The 24906-nt window shown below is 46.8% G+C and overlaps 9 protein-coding genes across 9 annotated transcripts; 3 read left to right on the forward strand and 6 right to left on the reverse strand.

Moving 5' to 3' along the window:
• Window positions 1-1581: 1581 nt before the first annotated feature.
• On the forward strand, window positions 1582-1959 carry H6S33_002397 (uncharacterized protein; the record flags this gene model as incomplete). Its single annotated transcript, XM_044834008.1, has 1 exon — window positions 1582-1959. The coding sequence occupies one exon, from the start codon at window positions 1582-1584 to the stop codon at window positions 1957-1959; it is 378 nt and encodes a 125-aa protein (XP_044692558.1).
• A 2865-nt stretch (window positions 1960-4824) lies between these two features.
• Window positions 4825-6124, reverse strand: H6S33_002398 (uncharacterized protein; the record flags this gene model as incomplete). Its single annotated transcript, XM_044834019.1, has 8 exons — window positions 4825-4881; window positions 4942-4977; window positions 5045-5097; window positions 5157-5264; window positions 5334-5421; window positions 5473-5792; window positions 5846-6062; window positions 6122-6124. The coding sequence occupies 8 exons, from the start codon at window positions 6122-6124 to the stop codon at window positions 4825-4827; spliced, it is 882 nt and encodes a 293-aa protein (XP_044692559.1).
• Window positions 6125-7331: 1207 nt separating this feature from the next.
• H6S33_002399 (uncharacterized protein) lies at window positions 7332-8916 on the reverse strand (the record flags this gene model as incomplete). The annotated part of the gene is made up of 5 exons (XM_044834031.1): window positions 7332-7364; window positions 7428-7467; window positions 7603-8085; window positions 8151-8697; window positions 8769-8916. 5 exons carry the CDS (start codon window positions 8914-8916, stop codon window positions 7332-7334), a joined length of 1251 nt encoding a protein of 416 aa, XP_044692560.1.
• A 2065-nt stretch (window positions 8917-10981) lies between these two features.
• On the forward strand, window positions 10982-13371 carry H6S33_002400 (uncharacterized protein; the record flags this gene model as incomplete). The annotated part of the gene is made up of 5 exons (XM_044834042.1): window positions 10982-11578; window positions 11677-12330; window positions 12573-12681; window positions 12748-12797; window positions 12874-13371. The coding sequence occupies 5 exons, from the start codon at window positions 10982-10984 to the stop codon at window positions 13369-13371; spliced, it is 1908 nt and encodes a 635-aa protein (XP_044692561.1).
• A 1885-nt stretch (window positions 13372-15256) lies between these two features.
• Window positions 15257-16132, reverse strand: H6S33_002401 (uncharacterized protein; the record flags this gene model as incomplete). Its single annotated transcript, XM_044834053.1, has 1 exon — window positions 15257-16132. The coding sequence occupies one exon, from the start codon at window positions 16130-16132 to the stop codon at window positions 15257-15259; it is 876 nt and encodes a 291-aa protein (XP_044692562.1).
• Window positions 16133-17805: 1673 nt separating this feature from the next.
• H6S33_002402 (uncharacterized protein) lies at window positions 17806-18999 on the forward strand (the record flags this gene model as incomplete). The annotated part of the gene is made up of 1 exon (XM_044834064.1): window positions 17806-18999. The coding sequence occupies one exon, from the start codon at window positions 17806-17808 to the stop codon at window positions 18997-18999; it is 1194 nt and encodes a 397-aa protein (XP_044692563.1).
• A 718-nt stretch (window positions 19000-19717) lies between these two features.
• H6S33_002403 (uncharacterized protein) lies at window positions 19718-20585 on the reverse strand (the record flags this gene model as incomplete). The annotated part of the gene is made up of 3 exons (XM_044834075.1): window positions 19718-19975; window positions 20088-20458; window positions 20525-20585. The coding sequence occupies 3 exons, from the start codon at window positions 20583-20585 to the stop codon at window positions 19718-19720; spliced, it is 690 nt and encodes a 229-aa protein (XP_044692564.1).
• A 468-nt stretch (window positions 20586-21053) lies between these two features.
• Window positions 21054-21817, reverse strand: H6S33_002404 (uncharacterized protein; the record flags this gene model as incomplete). The annotated part of the gene is made up of 6 exons (XM_044834086.1): window positions 21054-21145; window positions 21204-21390; window positions 21465-21517; window positions 21580-21587; window positions 21694-21712; window positions 21781-21817. 6 exons carry the CDS (start codon window positions 21815-21817, stop codon window positions 21054-21056), a joined length of 396 nt encoding a protein of 131 aa, XP_044692565.1.
• Window positions 21818-22122: 305 nt separating this feature from the next.
• Window positions 22123-23759, reverse strand: H6S33_002405 (uncharacterized protein; the record flags this gene model as incomplete). The annotated part of the gene is made up of 5 exons (XM_044834097.1): window positions 22123-22636; window positions 22841-23210; window positions 23262-23466; window positions 23543-23552; window positions 23623-23759. 5 exons carry the CDS (start codon window positions 23757-23759, stop codon window positions 22123-22125), a joined length of 1236 nt encoding a protein of 411 aa, XP_044692566.1.
• Window positions 23760-24906: the final 1147 nt, after the last annotated feature.

Consider the following 24906-nt stretch of genomic DNA (forward strand, 5'->3'; position numbering starts at 1 on the left):
TGTCCTACTTCGCCCCTCAACCAGTTAACGCTATAACAACAACACCTTCTATATAGATACCCCCTAGGCCATGTATAAGGGATCTGAGCCTCAACGTTAGCTGTCTTTGTGGTTTTAAGTACTGAGCTAGTACTGGTATCGCGACCCTTTACCCATCCAATTTTCTCGAAACCGTTCAAGGCCAAGAGTCTCCACCATAACATCAAGCTCACATTAATCTCGACATCTAGGGTGTCTTGATTAATCACACTGGCTGTGTATGTACTTACATACCCAAATTTTGTGTGTGAACATAGAAACACCGCCGACTGAAGCTTAGTTTTTCACATCAGCAAGGGGAGTAGATCTGGTGAGGTGTTATCACCACACCACCACCACCACCACTTCCACACACCCCCCCCCCCCCCCCGGGGGGGCGCCTACCAACTTCAGTGTGGGGCCATTGCCGGTTTGTGTTCAAGAAATGGGCTGTTCTATTCCAAGCCTATATACTGGCTTCAAATTGAGCTCGAAGAGCGGAATTAAGACCACACCTACCCACTCTTCTCCCGGTTTCAGCGTTTGACTAGCACTGCTCTCCAGTACACCTCCTTCTTTGCCCTCAATTACTTTCTAAAGAATATTTCTTCTATATGTATAGTGACAGAAACATGGATAAAATGACTACCGCAGTCTTTGGCAATGCCATACCATTGCGGTAACACTACCATATACTTCATTAAAATACGGAGATAAAGCGGCATATTCTCACCATTCCGTACTGATGCGGTATTAGTTTTACCCCAATTTCTCATACTGTACGTATACGTGACGGACCTACCTAAATTCGTCGGGTTGGGGACGTTCCTGGTTTATTGAACTACAACCTCATTAAAACTGGACATCACTGGAAAAAGATATTTAGTAAGTGTGGTTATTGGTAGAGGATTGGATCTTTAAAACCCCCTGGTTTGTATGTGGCTTAATATTTCTTTGACTGGCTGTTATCCCACAGGACATCGCGTGTACTTTCTCGTAATCTCTAATCACTGATTGTTCTTGTTGTAATCCTCGTGTTTTCGCTCCACTTCGATGAGTTAGCATATTGTATGACTTTGTTGCACGTTGGTGGTGCATCCCAAGTACCCGGGCAGTATCAGCCCGGTACATACATGTAACTCTGTGCTGTGTTAGGCCAAGCCTCCATTCAACGTGCTCTACAGCGCACGAACAACTGATTAAGCTGTCGAAAGAGTTTAACTAAACACTTTGGTCTTAAATATCCAATTGAACACACATTCTATATGGTTCTCCTGCATGGCGGGGCTTGGAGACAGAGTACTCCCTAAAAAGAGCGACTCGAGTGTTCTTTCAGAATTAGCATGATATTGAACAATTAATCTTAAGCTCTCACCCCCCTTCAATCTATCACAGCTCGCCGTCTTACCGGTATATTGAACCTTCATTGTCGGAGGTTGGTACGGGACACCTCCTAAGCCCATAAATTACCACCACCGCATCACGATACTAAGCTGACACCCGCCATTTTTCTTTCCCACGTCTCACTACAAAACACCCAGTCGCCCCACCAAAACCGCCAACATGGCTACTTCTACTACCCCCCCAACTACTCCAACCGCTCCGACGTCCCCTTCTCCCCCTCTCCTCGCCTCCCCTTCTACCTCTACCACCGTCGCTAACTTTGACACTCTCGAATCACTTCAAAACCATCTCAAAACACTTCTCATTCACCTTGATGACCTACGAGCAAGCCGCGACCAGAACGCCTCCCAGATTAAGGAATTATTTCACGCCGGGGCCAACCCAACCACGAAGCGTAGCATCGAGAAGTTCAAGAAACTTTCCAGAGAGATTCGGAGGTTTAAGTGGTGGATTAGGGAGACAAAGAGAGAGCTAGATCGGGTGTCAGAGAGCTTTGAGGAATTGTTAAAGCTCGAGGGTGCCGAAGGTGGAGGGTGAGCACTGAGGCCAGGCATGGCAACCAACTGTTTTCCAACTTTTCATTCAACTGTCTAGCTGGCCAGGTTAAGAGTTAAATCAAGTCTTAGACCCATCTCCAAACCCTTCTATTTTCTTTAAGGCGCAAGATATTAGCGCGGTTGCATGCACCTTGATCAATCTCGTATGAGTGATATTCTATGACTTCACCGGGATGCCTCTGTGGGCTACCACCCGGCCGGTTATCAACTCATTCTATCTCAAAGTTATATACGTGTATGTATACATGCACCCTAAATTGACGTCAGAAAGCTACGTCGAGTAGCCTAATATTTTCAAAAATGACTTCAATCTACATGTATATGTATGTACATACATGTATTTTCAAGGCCCGCCCTATATACAGCCTCAGTACATGTACATGTATACAGCTGGTCCGCCCTGGGCCTGGGGTAAGCAAGTCACTTGTACAATCTTTGGCCTCCGGTCCTACCTTCATTCTTGTTGATTGCTGCCGTTTGTGCCCTTTTGTGAACAAAGAGACTCATAGACGTTGAGCTACATTCAAATATTATAAGAGCAGGTAGTACGAAAATAGGGATTATGCAACTTCTTTTCCACCGTCCTACCTCTGACCCTATAGCTAGTAAACTAGGGGTCTTCTCCATTAAATAGAGTCTAAATAACTACTATATATGGTCGAGTGGGAGCCAGTAGACTCGGGAAGAGACACGCGTACGCTCTAGAAGGTAGAAATAAGTTTTGGAAAAGACACCCAGGTGGTAACTCTCGACCCCGTGCAGTCATTTACCAAAGTTCCCGGGTAGCTGGGTTCCGCTACCAAACCTGCTAGGCATGGATACTTAAGTACTTACCTAAGTACCTCGTAATATTTAAGCACGTAAGACAGAGGTTTCGGGGTTAGGGTCGACGTCGATTTGATTGAGAACTGTACTTTATAATTTAACGCGAGCCCTGAACAGCAACTGCCAAACCCAAGTATATGACATGTAGGATACACCCATGCTGCAATCCGGTTATAGTTCTACAATTCATTTATATATTTCGCTATATAGCGACAAAATTGGCACAATTAATGAAGTAATCAATCAATCAAGCGACAAAATTGGCGTTAGAAGTACAGATTCATGGATTCTCACTCGCCTCTGCATTATCTTTGCGATTTGCAATTTACCTGATCGTGCGCGTCCGGGCTTACTCGGAAAAATATGTACATATTAGACATACACGTATGTATTATTGTTTTTGGAGTATTCGTGCGATCAAGTATAATTTAGCACCTTATCATGTTCCAAGGTCCTGTTGGCGAAACGGGCTTGTCCGTTAATTTGATATCACTACATATATAGTGCACTGCACTGGTACAGTGCACGTAGAGTATAAGGATGAAGTTGGATGCGGAATGTTCCGTCCAATAGACGTACGTAGTACTACATACATATATGTACATCTACTTGACATCAACTTATTCCGTGGGTGATCAAGGAGCGTTATGAGACAACTTGTCTAAACAGTATAGTCTTCATCGGCGTGGTCAGGAACATTTATGATTAATATTGGTTGAATAGTCTGCATATATGCCACAAAGAACTGCTCCCGATACCCGGGAAGGGAAGGAAGTTGATATAGAAAGAGCAAACAGTAGGTAGTCTTATATATATCAACCTTGAACCATCTCGAGCTCTACCACGGAAGTAAATGCATCAGGAAATGCATCCTGCCATAGTAATGTTCTGGGAAAGGCACCAGGGTGATGCCTTTCCAGCAAGCGTCTCTTGGAAAGGCATCGTTTCGATGCTTTTCCAGTGGAAATGTATCAAGGGATGCCTTTCCATTGGAAAAGCATCAAGGAATACCTTTTTTGATGCCTTTTTTGATGTCTTTCGGGGATGCCTTTCGGGGATACCTTTTTTGATACCTTTCTAACGACTTTGTGATGACTTTCCAATGTCAAAATAACCAAAATTATAGATTTTGAAGACTTAATAATATGTTATCTATAACAAAACCAAAGCTTAGTGGTTAAAACCCTTCATGACCTGAGTTCAATTCCAAATTAACTCATTTTTTTTTCGAAAAATAATTTTTTAGCCTAGTTTGGGCCTAGGATCTATTTCCTGATCTATTTCCTGATCTCTTTCTTGATTCATTTCCTGATTCATTTCCTAATTCATTTCCCGACGAGTTAATTTACTGCATTTCCCAACGGCTTTCCCCATAGAAAATCTCGACGAGTTACCACATACTGTCGACTTGATGCATTTCATTGATGCATTTCCTTGATGCATTAACTTCGGCGGTAGAGGAGGAGAGTAAAACTACACTATTTACTCACGTGACTACATGCATATTGCGGTCGGAGGTCGCACTACACTTGTACTCTATATAAATGCACTACATGCAGCTACATGTGTGTACTTCATGATCAGGTTAGGCCTTGAGAGCTACAGTATCAGAAATAGAGCTAGATCTGATACCGCATCAGTACGGTATTGTGAAAATGTGCCGCTTTATCTCCGTATTTTAACGAAGTATACAGCAGTGTTACGGCAGTCGTACGGCATTGCCAAAGACTGCGGTAGTCGTTTTATCCATGTTTCTGTGATCCAACTTGTACAATTGTGCGGATGGCTGCATGTACCTTTCCCAGGTTGAACTTTAATTAGATACGGATCCCTGCATAAATCCCTATCGTACTTCAAACCTCAAGATACATACACTAAGCTCAGAACATATCACAAGTGGGAAGCTTCTCATCCCGACGGGCATCTTATCTTTCTTTGGGGGCTCTCTATGTATATACAGGTATGTATATACCAGGATGGGTATAAACACAGATAGTTTATCATCGACGACTCTAGTTCTTCAAGCTTTACCGTCCTCATCCTCGTCGTCTTCGCCACCATCGTTCATTTGGTCACACTTTTCAAAACTGTCAGCAAGGTTCTTCTCTCCTGAGAATCTCTATTCAGATGTTCTTACCCCTTCCATGATAGCACCTAGAAGAAGCTTCGTCAGCTACATGTTCATGTTAGAGATCTTCAACCGACACAGCGTGGGATAAACAAACCTAAAGATCTGCTACGGAAAAATCATCATCTTCTCCCAATAACTGTTCCGCTTTTTCGATTCCCTCCTCTACGGTTTCATGCAATATAAGTGTGTGTGTGCCTACTTCAACTCGCTCTCTTGCTTACCTGCGATGCAATCAACGGAATATCCGATCTCGGGATCTACATCCAGCCTATGTAAGAAAGCTTTGGCGGTTGAGCTGTTCCCTACGCGAGCAATTTGAAAGGACACCGCTAGTTTTGATGTCAGTCACTTATGAACACGGAGACTTAGGTTTCGCTACAATCCAAAGCACTGGTTACAACCTGTTCGTGCACATTTCAGCCTCCGGAGATGGCGCTGAGGTTGCAAAATCACCGATTTCAATGTCCCAGGGGCTTCTTCGGCAGGCTTCGGGACCCGTCAGTCAAAACCTTTTAGACCGAACCGATGTAGTCTCACCTCTCCGTCGGTAATAATAAGCACCATCACAGGTTTCTTCAATGTGTTCTCACGTGCCGGCCGAAGTACAAAGGGCTCCAAAATCTTATCCCTTAATTCCGTCCCAATCTTTGTCCAGCCACGAAATGGATTACTCTTTATAATCTCGGGGATCTTATTGATATCCTTCACATTGTTCACCCCCTCAAGTTTGTTGAACCAGTGTATGGTGATCCCGTCGCTGACAAAATGAGTGCTAATTTCGGTGATGCGAGTTAGGAAGACCTGGAGTGCCTTAATCCGTCGTCCTCCCTCGGAAATCTTCATTGACCCGCTGTCAACTAAGGATCGTGAGGGTTGACCTTGGAAAGCAGAGGTCTCGGCAAGGGCATACCGAGTAACAGAACTATCCTATACAGGGCCAGGAGGGACATATCCATTGCCACTTCGGGGTTTTGTACAAATTTCGGATGAACGCTCTTGACCAGACTGTCAGCCTGCTTGGCGATACCCACCAGCGTCTCTGAGCCCTGTGGATAGAAAGCCTGCAAAGATCGCTCCTCAACATAGTTATTGAGAAACGCAAGGTAGTTCTCTGTATTCTGGGAGTCCTGCAGTTGGCAAATCTGATTAGAGTCAAAGTTACTGGGATAAGACAGTGATCACATACCATAAGTTATTTAATATCAAAGGCGGAATTTACAACCCAAAATTCCCGGGGAATATGTAGTTCGCTTTTCACGGGATTAAGAGTCTCTAGGTGAGCATCCTTCAGCAGCTTCACAAAGTAAGACCAGATGATTAGGAGGAGTGAATAGGTGGCGATACAAAGTTTAGTGCCAGGATAAGGCTTGATTAACCTCGACTGTAGGTAGGTATACCTATGCCATAGGCTCCGGTAACATTGTTTCCTGTTTCCTTATATTGCTAGTTTGTATGCACATGCAGTGTGCTATGATTAATCGAGAAACCGACTGGATTAGCTACATTGGTTGATCAAATTACAATTGGAGCCGAACGTTTTCTATTTCTCGCTTTAAAGCTTTATTAGATGATCCAGATGCTTCGCCATAACTTCATAACACATAATTAAAATCGGCTAAAGTCATACGAATTAATTAACTCTACCTCCATATACAACTAGGAGTAATTATGGCCTCAAATACCCTCTGTTGCATGCCTAGAGCACTTCATTCATTAACTGTTATTGAGTAGGCCTAGAAGACTTATGATTCATGACTACCACATGATGACAAGTTCTAGGACCGTATTTTAATTAGATTTTACTTTCTCATTCGCCATATGCATCTATATGTGGCTCCGATTCAGATCCTATATCTTATGGATAGCCCACACAACCCGCGGCACATACAGGGGTACGATATAGAATCGGGCTATGCATTACTTGCATGTTTAATGGTAAAACCCAAACTTTTTCCCTTCTACTTTGAAGTCTTGGGAAACTATATGTAGGTACATATGTATCTCACGTCGGCAACATAGGGCTCTTGTGATCGACCGCAGATAATTGGTTTTGTACGTAATTCCTTTTTGTCGATAAGATAATTTTTCCTATCTCACCTGGGACATGACCATAACTTGAATGCACTGACTAAGCACACCGAAGAACGACACATATCACAATACCTGTTGGGCTTGAAACTTATTCAAAATTACATGTAGTACCACGTTACCATGGCCACCAATTACCCCTTAAGCTTTCTTATATCACATACTATATAAGTGCATGTCAAATAATGGAGGGAGCTAGGGACAGCGGATATATTTTTTTAAAAAAAAATAGAGGGGTGGTAAAGAAATTATTGGTATGTACAGCCGCACATTGCAAACGTGTCGTGAACTCCACTCCTTCTTAACACCTAGTCTATTCCGTTCACGAAGAACTTCTTGTACTGCTTACAGTCAGTATGTTTTATAATCATTTTAGAATGAACATAGATCCTTTCACTTCATACCTTTCCCGCGTCCGGGGTTGTGTCGCTCACTAGTTCAACTCTTGGGATTTCAGTTGATTACATACAGTCGCAACTGTAATCTGATTTTGTCGACTTGAGTTCTTTTTGTTTTGGGACCCTTAGAGTGTATCTCGGTGTTCCAAGGGTATTAACTGTCCAAGCCGTCTCATTATACCGAGTAGATACTTCCCTCAGTTCCACAAGATTCCTCTTCGTCGGTCGGCCGTGCATGAGGTCTTCTTCCGTGGAATTGATCACCATTCCTGGTCTCGGTGGCTCTCCCGTTTGATTCTGCGAGCCCGTACAGAACTCGAGAACGATATATGGTTCTCGGTGAGGAGTAGCAATGATATACTTCGGAATCTGAGTCTCTTTTCCGGATCCTGCAAATGCCACTGGGTAGGTTTCAACTGGAATCAGGTTCACCTGTGTATATTTGTCCTTGCCATGTTGTGCAAGTACTCTAGATCGACGTCCAGGAGGTATCTTCAAAAAGATGTTGCTATTTCTTTGCGCTTCTAAGCTCGATCCCATGGATCCTGGCAGATAAAGCTCGATAGATGTCCTTTCGTAACAATGTTCAAGCATTTCGAAGAGGTTACCGCATGTGAGAATTGACCCGCAGTTTCTGTTCGTGCCTGGCTTTCCTGCGTAATTACTTGTGTATATATATTAGCCAGTCATATATATGCTACAATTCATATCCTTTTGGAATATTCTTACTGTATTCCAATTGCGGTGTAGTAATCGTCTACTCTGACACAAACCGGACCACCGCTATGTCCTTTTTCAGTGGTAATCAGATACTGTAGTTGTTTTCCGTTTAAGTCGATCTTTGTAATTTTCCCGAAAGCATTCAGGGCTATGTCCGCCAATATGATGGATCCGTCGTGATTCTGGGCCGGATAGCCGTAGACCGTTGCTTCCTTCTCGAGGATCGATTCTTCCTCCATGATGACACTGTAACTAAATCCCGCTCGAGGCGAACCACCGACCCTCTTTTTAAGCAATATGCACCCATAGTCGTTTACAGCATTATTTTCGGTAGGATCTTTCTCGTAACTTCGTGAGGCGAAATACTCGTTTTTATCTTTACTTACTACTGTTTCCTCGGAACCAATGCTACTACCGCCAACTCCTCCAAACAATATTTCAATAGACTTTGCATATTTCCCCTCACTGTTGACAAGATTATGGCCTGCTGTCATTATCAAGTCTTTTTTACTTCCGGCGGGTAAGTTAACGAGAAAGCCACTTCCTCGTGCGTAATCTGTATATAACAGAAAGCATATCAGTACAGAATATCAATTTGGGATGTACGGTATCTAATTAAGTACGTACTTTGGCTATCATCGAAGAAGATCTTCAAACGACAGGTCCACCTGAGAGGGCCTAAAGTATCAACCAGATACGTCCCCGGCACAAAACCCTCTGCCCGAACAACTTCAGCCGGCTTCTCATATGGTTTAATAGGCTCGGCCCAGGGCATTGTATATAATTAAAATTATACTGCTCAGCTGTACCTTGGGAATGGTATGATAATAGTGATACTCGATCTATCAATCCTCACTAGCACGTCGGGGTCTGGGGGTGTCCTATATAAAGCTTTAAAGAGCAGTTCGGAATATCGAGCATCATGTCGTTGACTCAATTAGCAGTCTTGATTGTGCTTGGATTCGATTCCCGGTCACGCATATTTCGGGCCCACACGAAATTTCGTGTAACATACATGTATGTACCTACACTTACCTAGCGAGCTGCATATGCTGTTGTGCGCAGCCTCTAAAGTATGTGGAGAGTATATATAGCGTTTCCGGACCGGACTGAGTCTGCATACCACCAAAATATGGCTGTTATGCACGATTTTCGCCCATATGCAGACCCAGTTCAGTCCGGAAACGTCGAGTACATATGTGTTGCACATATGCAGACAATCGTGAATCTGCACAGTGTTGGGCAGTTTATCAAGCGACCTTTATTCCTTCGGCTGTGCCCGGTTTTCGCAATAGGGATTAGCAAAAATCTAGCCACGAAGAGGGGTTGGTGCTGCCATAAAGGGAAGGACGGGGTCACGGAGTGAGGGTTAGGTAAAAAAAACACTTGAATGGGTAAAGGATCGATACAACCTTGGATTTCAACTGGCCTTCAATAATATCTGATGAAAATATCATTGGTCCGCAGATCAGATCATGTATCTTATCGGAATCCCACCTCGAATTTAAAACCTCTGGTCGACATGCTATTAAAAGCGGGGTGCTAGTACTTCCATGAATCCATGCATGAAAATATCTCAATTGCGGGGACGATGATGCTTGCATTCATTTTGCCTTACATATACTGTCATCTTTACTATGGTTTTTAAAGTCTACTATGTACACCCGCAGGAAAAAAGTGAGGAAACAATGAGTAGCATGACAACGAGTGCGTCTAACTTGACATCCCCACACCCGCAATACAGCCTCACGAGTATTCCCTAGCCATGCCTTTTGACAAGTCCGGAAAGTGAAGAGAGGCTACTCTTAATGAAAACATAAAAGTTATTGAAGCCCAAGCTAGGGAAGAGTGGGAAAGGCTAGATTGGGAAAATGTATATAAAATCATTGACAGGGGGGGGTTTAGTAAGCAGTACGACACATCAAAATACTGAGCACCCACGCACGACTGATCATGAGCGGGACCGAAGGTCCCCATAATTGTAGAAGGGGAGGTGGAGGGGGTCGAAGGCCCCCATTGAAGTCATTCCACAATTCTTGAACACTTGATACCCATAATCAAAAGTGCAACTCGCGGTCGCGAGCTGGTACACCCCTAGTAATCTATGTACTCTACTAATTTGTATATATGGATATTTCTACAGATACACTGGAAGCCATCCCTGAAGATGTTCAAACCTGGAGCCTTGAAAAATTACAGATCTTGCGTAGAAACGGCTCACCACAAATCTGTAGACACTCCCCTGGGGGTGTCTACAGACCACATTTGAACGCCTACAAACCTTCAAAAATATCCACGGGATGGCTTCCACTAGAGCCTCAGTTAACCGAATATTTAAAACGTGGATCCAGTCATTTTTTAGAGAAGTAGTCGGTATTGTGATCATGATCGACCCAAGTCCTAACATTATTTTTCTGTGCTTCACGTGCATATGGCAGTACTAGTACAAGGCTGCAACGAATACTTAAACTAATAGTTTCAAGCGTGCGCAATATTATATTGCCAGCATCTGTTTTCTCCTAAAAGTTCTGGCCGCAGTTTAAATCAGCTGATCAGGTGTAGCTTGGAGTTTGAATTAACGATTGCTTAGCCCGGGTCAAAGGATGGTATATCAATACCTAGGGGCGCTAATCCTGTAGGAAATCAAACCCCGTCAAATTCTATGATCTTGATACAGCTCTCAGCTATCTACCTAAGCTAGCTTTGGTCATTAAATTCACCCCCACTTACTATTAAACACAAAGGCCACGTACGACCATAGTTAAACCAAAACCTACCTCATACCTCGGTTTACTCTCCATAAACTAGCTAGCCTTGGACGAACAAAAATTATCTGCGAGATGACGGGGACTTATTTCGAGTTCTTCGAAAACGATCCCAAGGAAGAAGATTTTATCGAATTCATTGAATCCCATCCTTTATGCGTGTCCGAAAAATCCCCGGATGATCATGAGTGGTCACCCCTCTACCATGCGACAAGCGCAGGATTCAACAACATTGTCAAAGCTCTTCTCAAGCACAACCTAGAGGTTGATTTTAAAGACTCCCATGGACGAACGCCTCTATGGATAGCAGCCAGCAATGGAGAGGAGGAAATTGTCAAGGTGCTCCTGCAGAATAGGGCATCACCTTCAGTCGAATGCTGTACATGCAAAACCAGTGTACTTCACATTGCCGTTCAAAAGAGACACCTCGAAGTAGTAAGATTGCTAGTTACGGAGAATATAGATATCGATCCTGAAGATGCCCGAGGCGAGACACCTTTGTTTAAAGCGGTTAGGAATAACGACCTAGAAATGGTAAAAGAGTTGGTAGAGCGCGGGGCCTCCAAGTCAATTCAAAACGATGACGGGAAGACTTTAGAGATGCTAGTTACAGAGGCAGGTGATGGTGTATATGTGGACCCAAGGGTAGAAACTGAAATCACTGGTAGGATTGTACGTATCAGCGATGTCTTTCCATTTCTAATCATTTGTCGCTTCATTACGTTCGACGTCCTCAATTAATGGCTAACCTCTAATTGCAAACGTATAAGAGCTCGAGAGCCAATGACGATTACAGAGTCGACAAATACGACGAAGACGACATATACGACTACGACAACGATCCATACCTCAACAAATTTCTTGACCATATTGAGGATAGAGGACTTGGAGCGTTTTTCACCCGTGACGGCGCTAACCTCAAAGAATCTCTCCGTCCATACACCACCCAAGCCAGGACGCTGATTAAAGAACTAGACGCGGAAAAGGAAGAATCTGCTTCAGAAGTGGCATTGCTCACTTTGTATGACCTTGCTATTCTCATTGGTAATAATAAGCCCATACCGGAGACTGATCTTGCTGATTTAAAGGCTGACTTGTTTATTTCAACAGATGATAGTACATCGATGCAGTGGGAGGAACAAGGTACACGAATCCAGGTTCTTGTGGACTTTATGAAAGCAATCTCCCATATATATTCCTTCGCCGGTGATGGAAGAAACGGTAAAATACGAAGGATACAGTTCCTAAATAGTAGGAAAGGCGGTGACTTTGTCGATAGTGCTTCATTAGAGAAGCTACTCCATAACCACTCCTACTCCGGCATGACAAGGATAGGGACCCAGCTTAAAAAGAAGATTTTGATCGATTTGGTCTCCTCAAAGATGCCGAAGCCTCTTCTTGTAATAATCATAACGGATGGAGAGGTAAGTGAGATCCTAGCCATGTTGTTTTTATCCCCATTACCTTATATCTCTATGGTTAGTTAACTAGCTAAACCCGTGGCTTGAATTTTTCAGATACAAGGTGAAAGCAAGAATGTTTTGTTTGATGTGCTCGCCGATGTTTACTCCTTCTGCAAAACCTTTCCCACTGGGGAATACGGTCCGTTTTTCTTCTTTCTTGCAATTTTGACAGCGACTGATCCTAACCACGCTTTCTTCTCTAGCTGTCTCATTTAAGTTTTGTCGTATCGGAGATGACCAAGGCGCAAAAAGACCTGCTTCAGGAACTTGACGACCATGAGGAATTAGGGAAACATATTGATTGTCAGCGAGGTATGTATAGTGCATCTTCTTCAGTTGTACCGTTGTCATTAATCGCAATTTTGTACACAACTACAGCGCATGTCGATCTTACGTCTATTCTCAACCGAACTCATTCATTTGAGGAGGTATGAATTCCCTACCACCCCTCTTTAGTATCCTCCGGATCCTCCTCCATGTGCTAACCTGAATCAATGCCACTAGATTACAAAACTCTTGATTGGCCCTATAGTAAAATTTGGAAAATATGACTCACCACCTAAGGAAGATAGAAATTTGCAAAACCTTCCATATCACGATATCCTCCCAGACAACGATGATTATCCCTTTTTGACCGGCACCTCGACCCCAATCACTGAGAGAGGATCCTCGATCCCAATCACTGAGAGAGGATCCTCGATCCCAATCACTGAGAGAGGATCATCGACCCCAATCACTGAGAGAGTATATCCACTAGCAGTAGACAGCGGGAGGCCGCAGGAGGCCGCAAAGGCAGCGACGACACAGCTGCATAGCAGCAGGGTTGCGGGAACTACACAGCTGCGTGACATCCGTACTGCGGGAACTGGACTCCTGCGTGGCCCAGGCACTAGCACAGCAGGCAGGCAGGCTGAAAACCTCAAAGTCCCAAAGACCCGTCACCCCAAGCCCGTCATGAGTCTGTTCAAAGCGGGCATGGGTAGGCTAAAGCTACGCCTATAACCGCCCCTATATAGCACTGATACATGCATCGATGGTGGTGATGGTGGCGCGCATGGTATTCTTTAATAATCGTATTTCTAGATTCAGGCATAATTCGGTGGAGGGAAAACCCCAGGATGAAATTCAATATCATAATCCGAGTTTATCCTACTAGTAGTAGTACTACTATACTAGCCAGGATACATATTGTATATAATTGTGAAGATGATTATATTGAGCTAGACTACTTATTTTGAGCACCCCTGACTTGACCCGTTTATACCAAAAATCATTGTACTATATACAAGCATTTTCCGGCCTTTGGCCGGAGTAGGAACTGTTATGGCTTAAACAATATCAGTTTACCAACGCTTAAGATCACTGAAACCCCAAGATGCCCTGTGCACATATCTGATATACTATTTGGTTGACTCAAGGTATGTTGGAACCAATATCTACTGGCTGACTCAAACATATTTGATAGAATATCTACTAACTCCAACATATTTGATAGAATATCTACTTACTGACAAACATATTTGATAGAGAAAAAGAAAACCCCTCAAACCTGGCCAATCAAAACCTTTAAATAACACATTGCATATCGGTATATCTATATACTTATTAGATAAGGAATTGTTGCAATCTCTCCCGAGGTAAGTTGTTTGATCATAACGCGCATGCCGATGAATCGCAGTTGCTGATTGATATATATATATACGTGTGTATTAGTGGGATGATATACAAAACATTGCTTCCAATCGCAAAAACGACTAACAAGAATTATTAAACTCCTGAACAATATATTTACATTGCGCTATTTAGTGTTAGGGATTCCTGTAATATATACTGTCCGGCCGGTCAATGAGGGTGGGACGTCAGTCTAGCCGTCAGCAACCAAATTTTGTACGAAATACTATGGCTTTTGTCAGAGGCAAGTTAGACTGGTACGATCTGTGGAATGTTACGCGGATTATTTGCCTGTACCAAATTCTGTCGGAGCCGTGAAAGCGTTGTCCCAGTATAGAAAGAATTATCAACCGTTGATCGCACAGTTGCGGCAGGGTTATTCATCCGGTGAGAGGCCATTGTTAACTATTACTGGAGTAATTAATATATCAGTTGGTATTGTCAAGACAGTGACCAGTAGCTACCCGCGCGCAGGACAGAAAGGGGTAAACGTTTAGAACCAAGATCACGGCGCGGCCCCTTCAGATTTTACCCCACCAAAATGCAGTACGAACCAGTCTATGTCATATCTCAACCCATACGATACAGTGTACCAAATGGCTGTCACATTGACCTATGTATCAATATATAAAGTGTCAGACTCAATCGACCTGTCCCAACCTCATTGACCGGGACGGTATAATGAGTATTTGTACCAATAAAACACGGAACGTCAGAAAAGTGTATATGCACGCTTACCAGCAATAGAACCAGAAAATGAAAGTAACGGAAACGGGGATTATTTGTATGAGAGAACGGCGCCACTCCATACAAATTACCCTTGCCCTGAGCAACTGCATTTTTCTGGTTCTTATGCTGGTAAGCGTGTACATATCTGTCACATATATAGGGTCATGTTTGTTTCGTGCAATTCAGATTACAGCTTGTATATCATACGCATCTAGCTCTAAAAGCCCACATCGAGCGATTAGTTTTAGTAGCTCATGGAATACTAACTTATAAGCCTATGATGTACGCAATTTGTGGTGATCTAGCCATACTTGGTCTTGCAATGACGATCTTTCAGCTTTGTCTATTACTGAATACTACGTGTGGGTGTGCGAGGAGCACATTCATGAGTGATCACTCGACAGTTTCATTCCCAAAACCCTGATACGATAGCTGATTGATTGATTGATCGATAATTATAATCCACCAAGTGCATCTGATACGACAGCTAATCCTCGCCCCCTCCGCACACCTCCTCCGCAACATCCAGAATCTTGATCACAGACTCCAGCCCCGCCTCATCCTCCGCCGGCACATCGCTCACAAACATGCACCCCGGGAAATGGCTCAACACCACCCCCTCAATCCTGCTCTCCATGACCGCCACCTGCGGCGTGACCCCACACCCCCAGAACACCGGCACCTCCCCCTCGCCCACCTCCACCCACTCCCCAAAGTCCACCTTCCCACCCCTCACCTTCTCCGCAATCCCCAACCTCTCCGCGCCCTCCCACCCCCACGCAACCGGCTCCCCGTGCTGCCTCCCAAACCGCCTCGTAATGTCCCTCACCTCCTCGACCCTCCCCGCCGGATAGGCCCGCATCGACACCACCATCACCCCGCCCGTAAACACCCCCGCCGGACACAGCGGCACCGTCGTCCGGAACATGGGCACCGTCCTTGCCGGCACACACAGCGTATGCTTCGGCGGCAGCCCCGCGCGCTCGAGCGCCGTCTCGAACGAGTACGAGCAGCCGATCAGGAAGCCGACATGGTCGCCCGACCACTCCTCCCTGATGTCCAGCACGCCGCGGGGGCTCTGCAGGACCCCGTCGACGTAGATGTTGTATTTCGGCAGGTCGGTGCGGAGGTCGGCGCCCGCCGCGAGCGGGGTTGTGGCCGTGCCGGGCGGGGTGGTCCAGAGGAGGGGGCAGGAGACGGGGTTGCGGGCGCAGAGGGCGCGGAAGGAGGGGGCGTAGCGGGTGGGGAGGACGAGGAGGTTGGCTTGGATTGTGGGCGCGAGGAGGGAGGTGCTGGTTGTGTGCGTGTTGGCGCGGCAGGCGAGGCGGAGGGACTCGGCGGGGGTTTTGGGTTTGGGGGACATTGCGGTGGTGGGGAGCTGCCGGTGGGGGGAGGTGCTGGCGGGCGGGCGGGCGGGCGGGCGGTCGAGGTTATGGAGCCGGTGTTGTAGGCGCTCCTGCTGCGAGTGGCCTGAATCTCACCGGATTGCTATGTGGTGGAGGAGCTCTTCTGCAAAGCACCGGCTCTTTTAGATGCAGTAGCCAGAAAGGCGATTGATCGACGGCAGCTTCGGACATTATTGGTCATTTCACAAGTACCAGCTACATAATCAACCACGCAGATTGGCCGTAGCTCAACACCCCTTCCCTCTTCAGGAGCAACACAACTGCCAACCAAAACAGAGGCTAACTCTCATGGGGATGCAAACAGACAAACCTACGAGGAGTACTCTACGTGTATCGGACATCCGGATTGCGGGCCGAGAGCCTTTCATCTCGATCCTGTCTATCTCTCCATGCTTGAATTCTGTCAACCAAGGTTTGAAGGAGCGTGGCATTCTTAGGCTTAAATGGCTACATTATTTCCGAGTTTTCTTACAAGGCCAGTCAGAACCTTATTAGACGTGGCCTCCAAGTAAGGTCTGTTGTTTTTACAGTCTTTAATTTGCCATCGATCTGTCATTAGTACTGTGTCAAGACAACGAGTTTCGTTCGTGTCTTGACGATACGTGTTTATTTATCCTTTAGCTATATAGGAGCCTGCTGCTTCTTGTCTCGTTAATAATTAATTCAAGTATGCAATTCCGATTCTCTTCGGTCTGTTATAAAGTCGCGATATCAATAACAAAGGCAACTTCAAAAGCAGACCACGGTAGTGCCCTAGAGACCCTAAGGAAAGACCTATGCACTACGTATATGCCATCTCTGCTTGCAAACCCCCTTCTTAGACCACCAAAGACGCAGAAAGTACATCAACCGTGGCCTGGACCGTCCTCCCAGGCACTCATATACATAAAGGCACCAACCCCCCTCGATCCCCTCCCTCCTTCCTTCCCTCTGGTAAATTGATTGTCAACATGTCAAGCTGGACGGAACGCAGGAGGATGGATACCGAGCCCCTCTCATTTCTCCCCGCCAGCTGATCAAGGAGCGATTTTTGGGAAACATATACCCTGATGGCGTGAAACAAAATTGCGTCTCACCGCGAACTGAACGTTTCGAGACAGCTCCGAGGATTTTGCAATCATTGACACCCCTTGCTTACTTCGCAACTGATCGGCACAATACTCTTTTTTTCGCCATCTACTTGAAAAATCAACATACTCGCATCATTCCTGTCGCCAAGAATGAATGATAAACTCCCCGCCCGGGCAGCGGATCGCGGATGTAAGGAGGTCAATGATAATTTTACCCCCCCCTTCACCAGCCTCTTCCCCTCAAACTAAACCAGCCCGCTGCATTCCTCTCCTTACATATAACAGCACCGGTATCACTTGCAATTTGTCTTGTTTCTTCTTCCCTCCGTGTAGCTATTTCGAACCATCCCAACTCTCTATCAGAATCGACAACAACACCACACACGGATCATCGATAGGAGCTGGTTTATATCCTTCCTTCCTCCGCCCCCAGTTTGTTCCCCCTTCTTTTTTCTTCACCCCGCGACATACACTCATTCATCCGTCCACTCCCTCACTCACTACCAATTTATCCCTAGTCCATTTTTTTTCCAACTACACCACACTCTTTTACCGCAGTCATGCGCTCCAGTCCAGTCCTTCTCCTCCTCGCCCTGGCCCTCCCCGCCCTCACTTCCCCCATACCCCAAGAAGGCAACGAGCAAATCGACCGCTTCAATGTCTCCCCCACCCCCACACTCGACGCCGTCCCCTCCGCCACAGCCACCCCCTCCGCCGCTGGTGCCCCCGAGCCCGTCGACCCTGCGATGCAAGCCCTCGCCAAGCCACCCCAGATCGACGCTGACGACGGCATGAAGTCCGGCATGGGCGCCGCTATGGCCGGCCTCGGTTCCGCCACTTCCGCACTCTCCGCCCTCCCAGTCGTCGGCGGTCTGGGTGGCAGCCTGGGCGGCCGTGATGTCGCGGTAAAGAAGAGATGGGCCCTGCTGGAAGGACTACCTGTTGTAGGCCCTCTCCTGGGCAGCGGCCTGGCGGGACGAGTCAAGAGGACGTTGTTCCCTACGCTCGCGAGCATGCCGGACATGGGCTCGAGCGGAGTGGTCAATGTGGGGCATAAGGCCAAGAGGGAGGCCAACCTTCTTTCCTCGCTGCCGCTGCTGGGCAGCTTGACGGGTGGGAAAGTGAAGCGTCAACTCGATGGGCTCACCGGCGTATTGGGAATCCTGGGCAACCTGGGCGGTGGCCTCGGTGGTAGCAAAGCAAAGCGTGATCCGGCATTTGAGGCCCTGGGCGAGGTCCCGGGTGTGGCCACGACGTTACTCAAGGCCTTCGGCAAACAGAACAGAAGGCGTCAGCTCGATGGTATCCCCGTCCTCGGTCCTCTTCTAGGTGGTGGCCTTGGAAATATCTCCCCACGAGGCGAGGACCCCCTTGCTCAGATCAAGAAGATGGCCGCCGTCGTGGCCGATATCCGCGGTGTCACCTCGAAGCGTGAGGCCGAAGCCGAAGCCGAAGCTACTCCGGAGCAGGGTGATTTCAGACAGGGCCTCCGAAAAGCGGCCGATGCCAAGATTGAAGGCGAGCTGAACAAGGTCGAGGACAAATCCGAGAGGAAAATCAAGATCAAGAACACCAAGTTCCCCGGCGGCAAGGTCAAGTCTCCCAAGGAGGCGCTGGACAAGAGAGAGGCCGAGGCCCTTGGCCTGGACGCTCTGCCGGTAAAGGATGCGGTTGAAGGCGCAACTGGCCTGAAGTCCACGATGGATCTGGTGAAGAACTTGTCTAGCCAAGTGGAGAACCGGAATGGAAAATAGACGGTGCGCGTGTAGGTGGGGGACGTTTAAATTGGGATCGTATATGGAGTGGTAGCGTCGGTTTTTTTTTTCTTTCTGATCTTGTCTCATTGATAGTCTTTTGCCTTATTTACTTTCTTTAATAAAACTGTTCGGTTATATCCCTAGACACTAGTTAATGTTACGAGATTTGGAGTCTTCACTCACAAGTGCCACAAAAATCAACTTCATCATTGACCACTCATTTCTCTGAGAAGCGCAACCTCCTATGGTGCACAGCATCAATGCCTCCCCCAAGTTTGCCGATCCAGTAGTAAAAAAAGTCCTCCAGGAATTCTTCATAATTATAGGCTCTCCTGTAATGATCAGTGTCGCCCATCAATGCAGCCGGGAGTGAGACCCCCGAGCGAATATAAACTCAAGAAACAGCAGAACCCAAACTACAGTCCAAAACTAGCATTTATTGATAAGAAGTATTATTTATTATCCCCTATTCCCCGTTCTGTCAGCGCACAGGCTTCAGGGAAACCGGTAGTGATGCATACGTACGGTGACTAAATAAAATGACATTCCCAACGCCGACTTTTGTATCTCCCAGATGGCCAAACAAAAAGAATACAACGATAAGAATACAAAGCGCCTCGAAAGCGAGCGCAAAGAGAAAAGAAAGAAAAACCAATGCCCTCCAAAAGCCAATCTAATCCAACCCGTGCCCGCTTCCGGAAATTCCCATATACATCTACAACTTCTTCGGTGGCGCCGTAGCAGCAGCAGCAGCAGAAGCCTTCGCCCTCATTTCCAGATCGCCCTCCGACAGGGAGACCGCGGCCTTGACCATCTGCACGACGTTGATCCACTGCTTCGCGGCGCAGACCGGGAACGTGATCGCCGCCACAACCCACGGCCAGCTAACCTCTCCCTGGAACTGCGGGAACGACAGCAGATACATGGCCAGGAAGAAGCCCTCGTTGGCCGCACAGAACGTGAACAGTACCTTCTACAGCCGGATATTAGCCCTTTCTCCAACACAAAACAACATCCGGGGGTTGCGGGCGCGGGCGCGGGCGCGGATGCCTTTTATCTCCGCGCCGCGGGTGACAACAACTTACATTATTCGAGTAGTAGAGATTGAGGATGCGGCTCCTCTTCTTCTCGACCGTCTTGTGGCTGCTCACACCGCGGTCGAGCGTCGCATACATGTGCATGTAGTGGCTCGCGAGATCGAGACTGATGAGGCCCTGGAAGAGGATGGCCCACTTTGTGTATGCCGCGGAGAGGAAGCAGAGCAGACACGCGGTCGTGCAGCGGTCCGTCACCATGTCGAGGACCGCGCCGAACTTTGTCGACTGGTTGAATGTGCGGGCGGCATAGCCGTCGAGGGCGTCGAGCAGGCAGGAGACGGTGTAGAGGAGGGTGCAGTAGTGGGGGTGGTATGGCATGAAGTAGAGGGATGCGCCGGCGAGGATGATGCGGGAGTAGCCTGTGCGTGTAGGTGGTTAGTTTTCTGTGTAGCTCCTCGGGGTGTGAAGGAGAGGATGGGGATTACCAATCAAGTTTGGGATGAAGAGGAATATGTTCTCTCTACTGGGGGGGTTCTTTGGGGCCATTGCTGCGGAGTTGGGTTTGTGGTTGAGCTGGTGTGGTGTTTTTGTTTTGTTTGAGGATGTAGACAGGTGGGCAGGATGGTTGTAGTACCGTCGTCGAAACAGCTCACTCCCGGGGAATGGCGAACAGAGTACAGAATGGTGATGGGGTTTGGGTGGAGGAGGAGGATGATGATGAGGATGAGGAGAGGTTTCGGAGAAAGGGATTAACAGAAAACAGGGCCGTATCGTGTGCTTAAGTAGTCTGACCAGGAGGAGGAGGAGGAGGAGGAGGAGGAGGAGGACACTTTCACTTATGGCTCACTCGTAGATTTGCTTCCCTTCCCTCCCTTCCCTTGCAACAATTTCATGCTCACTCATCACGGAACGTCATTAACCGTTGGCCTTGTCATGGTTGAGTGCGAGTGCAAGTGCAAGTGCAAGTACAAGTACGGATGTCCAGTATGCACCCCCTCCAGTGCGTAGGGAGAGTCAATGGCCCCGCGCCAATGGGAGCGCGAGCGGGAGTAGGACTGAGACTCTGATGCATCGAACGCTGACTGCAACTGCAACTGCAACTGGTACTGCAACTGTTACTTCTACCTGGACATCATCAATTCCTAGAGCTGAATACCTACTGACCCTTCTCAACTATCCTCTGCATCTCACTGCGCCTGCCACCACCCATCCATCCATCCATCCATTCATCCCTCCATGTCGGCACCCATCCTCCTTTCTCGGCCTGCCCCACACCCCCTGTCTCTCGGAGGGTTAATATTCCGGGTTCGGGAGGAAGGAGGTAGCGAATGTGCTCGAAGCTTTCCTGTTCCTGATACGAAAGACATTGCCTTGTTACACACACTGGATAGCATACCAACTCCACGCCGGGGAGTAGGTGCTTACTTCTACCCATCGTGTGTCCCTCTCCCTGTTACAGCAGGTGAGAAGTGCAAAGCCTGGGGACTCTGCTAGTACGCTAATAAACAATGCTATGACATCACGTTGTTCTCAAACCCACCTCTAAGCCTACTGCCACAGTGCCACGCACTCTTCCATCAAAAAAGGTCCGCCCAGGCCCCAGCCACGGCTTATTCTACTCTCTACATACATGTACACGCAGGTACATACATACTTACCCACCATACCAAGGCCTGTCTCGTATTGACACCCTGCCCCAGACGGGTCCTGACACTCCCGATTACGCGTCAAATCTCGCTACCGCTCCGCTCCAAGATTGCGATGTATGATTTGCCCATGGAAACCGGGCGATCTGATCACGGAGATGCGCACGGCTACAAGTCCATCTGGAAACTCAATCTGCCTTGCGTTTGCGTGCTAAATACTAAATACTAATATTCCTTGGCAAGCCTTGATATTACTTCTAGCTTTAAGTACTCTTTCTCATGTCACTCCTCCATTCAGCTTAACCATGTGTATCGTGTAAAGGTCATGCTTCTCGTGTTGCTTCGTGCTCCTAAATCAATCCCAAAACTCCCTGTCCTCCAACGCATGCGCCCAAACAAACAAAGACTTCTCTCGCAAATCGAACTCCATCTCTCATCTAATGCGCCTTCAAAGGCTTGTCCTCTCGTGGGTCAAAGGGGTGTTTGATCGTCAAACACCAGATGTCGAGGTATTCGCAGATGTTTGTAATCACATCGACCACAAAACTGCCATAAACGCCAACGCTCAATCCAAGACAGCCGAAAACATAAGCCACCGCGTATGGACCACCCCCCAAGACGCTCGGCCATCCAAGTACATCTTTTCCAAACTTCTCCTGCAGGAATGGGCCCAATGCGTCAAGGGTTCCGGCAAGAATAGGCAACGAAAGGATGTTGAGGTATGGATACGCGCTCTTTGTGAGATGCGCGACAATGATAAGACCAACTTGGTAGGCAAACGTGGCCCCAATGAAAAAGATGAATGGGACAAGATGCTCCGTGCGAATTTCGGGGCGGAGATAACACCAAGCAGGAATCATCACCCAGGTCAGGAAGAATGGTGCAAGACCAGCAAGCGCAGGGAAGATACTACGGCCCTTTGCACGGCGAGCGCGAATGACATTTTGAGAACTATTCCATCCCAACAAGAGTTAGCATCATCCAGCTCAGAATTTAGGGTAAATCTTTAAAATAATATAAGATGTGGGGCGTCATGAAAAAATTAGAGTTGTGTTGCATTTTTAGTCTTCATTGAGACCTCGGGGTTAAAAATATTTTAATCCTTCGCCGCGGGGGTATTTACCACGTACATGATGAGATTCGGGAAGTTCTTACCTTTGAATAATATTGAAAGAAAGCATGATCCCTCCATAGACAAGATACCAGTGGTTGAACTGCATGTCCCTCAAAACCTCGGGCAAGAATCCCGGTCTCGGAAGCCCAAGAGTCTCCAGCATAGGCTTTTGCCAGAAGCTTCCACCAACAAAGGCCGTTGTCGCGTAGAGAGCACATAATGTCAGGACGCCCTCGACAGGACCAGATACAATGCCTAAGTAGAGGGTGCCAGTGTGGTATTCCTCCCAAGTGGTCAAGTAAAACGCGCAAAGAGACGCGAACAATGTAGCCAATGTAGCCCAAGACTGCCCAAGGTTCATAACGCCAGCAAAGATGACCACCTCAAGTGTCGTGTTCATTGCGTCAACGCCTGTTCGCATTAGTGAAAATCCAAGATCAGTGAGTCCTTGGCGAAACCGACCATGATCAAACAACTCTCCCAACGGACCACTCTGCCTTGTTCTCCTGGCTTGCGCTCCATCGCAGGCATCGAAAGTCTGGTACAAGAATAGTCCAATGGCCCAGCTCATGTAGACCCATCCAGGACAATCCTTATCAAGCGTTGGATTGTACCATAACAGCGTGAGCAAATTAATAATCACAAACGAGAATCCCGACAGCGTAACCTATCCGCCATTAATTAGTACGGATATCCCCTTGCATAGAACAAGAGAGTGATAAATGGAAGGCAGGAATTCGTACAAGATTCGGCCTTTAAATATTAAAATATGTCAGTGAGGGCTCATGAAATGATTTGAGAAAAAGAGCAGGGAAAAACTTACGCCATCCACATTGGGAACACGTGTATGAAAACATTCGTGTAAAACGGCTTGAGTATGTATCGTGAAACCAAAGAGTGATCAACGCCGGAGTATTGGTACTCCTTCAGGTTTCTGAGATGTGAGTGTCGGATATACATCTTTTTTTTTTTCGTTTGGCCCACTGAGCCTGAAGATGGGGGTGGAGGATATGGGTAAAGAGAAAGAAGTTGAGGGACTCTCTCTCTCTCTGTGAGGAGGGTTAAGAACGAGGGACGGCACAGGACAGATGGTGGTTTTTGCTTGCCCAGGAACTTCCAAGATTTACGCGACGCCAAGACATAAACAATGTCATGCAGCATTACGTCTACTAGTGCACAGTCTAACCACAATTCGACTCATGGTTCCGAAGAACCCTTAATCCACGTGAAGTCAAATCAGGAGTCAGGGATGATGATTGGCTGTATGTATGGTGCGCCCAATCATAAAGGTAGTCAAAAAATTGGGGCGAGGTCGAGGTTGAATAACTTTCCAACGAAACAAATTATGAAAAATCCGGTTGGTAAAATTGAAGTACTAGTGATGAAGAAGAACTTTACCAACCAAATTTTTGATATCTCTCCTGGTTAAAAAGTTATTCAAGCTTGAAATTCGGTATTTTAGTATGTAAAAAGCGCCAAGACTAAACAAAGTGGAACAGTATTATACCCATTTATACCCTTAAAGAAGCAAACCTGATCAGGCCATGGCAGTGATGCAGCAGAAGGCTAGAAATGGGCCCTCTTATTGGCCCATGAGGCCATATTGCAGCCACAATTGTTCCACTTCTGTATCTTCCGTATGCCACCCCATCACCTTTAAGAGTGTGCGCACCATAGTTGCCAGCAAGCTGGCAGGCCTCGAATGTTTCTACGGGTCGTCGATGTGACAATATCGACAATATCATTATTTACTAGAGATTGGCCCAGTATTGGCAGACTTTTTGGTCAACCAGTGCCCGTCATATATTCGCGAAATTCTTTTCGTCCTAACATATTAATTAGGGGTTGGTCTAGTGTTATCTACCACTGAGATTTTTAAACTGATACCGTGCCAGACTTGGAAATTGGTCATTGGCATGGTAACAATGATGATCCATAATCTTAGAAATGATTTGATTGCGGATTTATGGATAGTTGTCCCTGCTAGAAAGTGAGTCCTACCCATTCCCGCAGAGATTATGCTAGGAGTACTTTCGTTTGTTAGAAGCTTGTCAAATAGCTTCCGGCGTTCCTGCAGATTTTGATCCGTCCTGACCTTTTATATTAT

Source organism: Morchella sextelata (assembly GCF_020137385.1).
Source record: "Morchella sextelata strain SCLS chromosome Unknown scls_13, whole genome shotgun sequence".
NCBI classification, from domain to species: domain Eukaryota; kingdom Fungi; phylum Ascomycota; class Pezizomycetes; order Pezizales; family Morchellaceae; genus Morchella; species Morchella sextelata.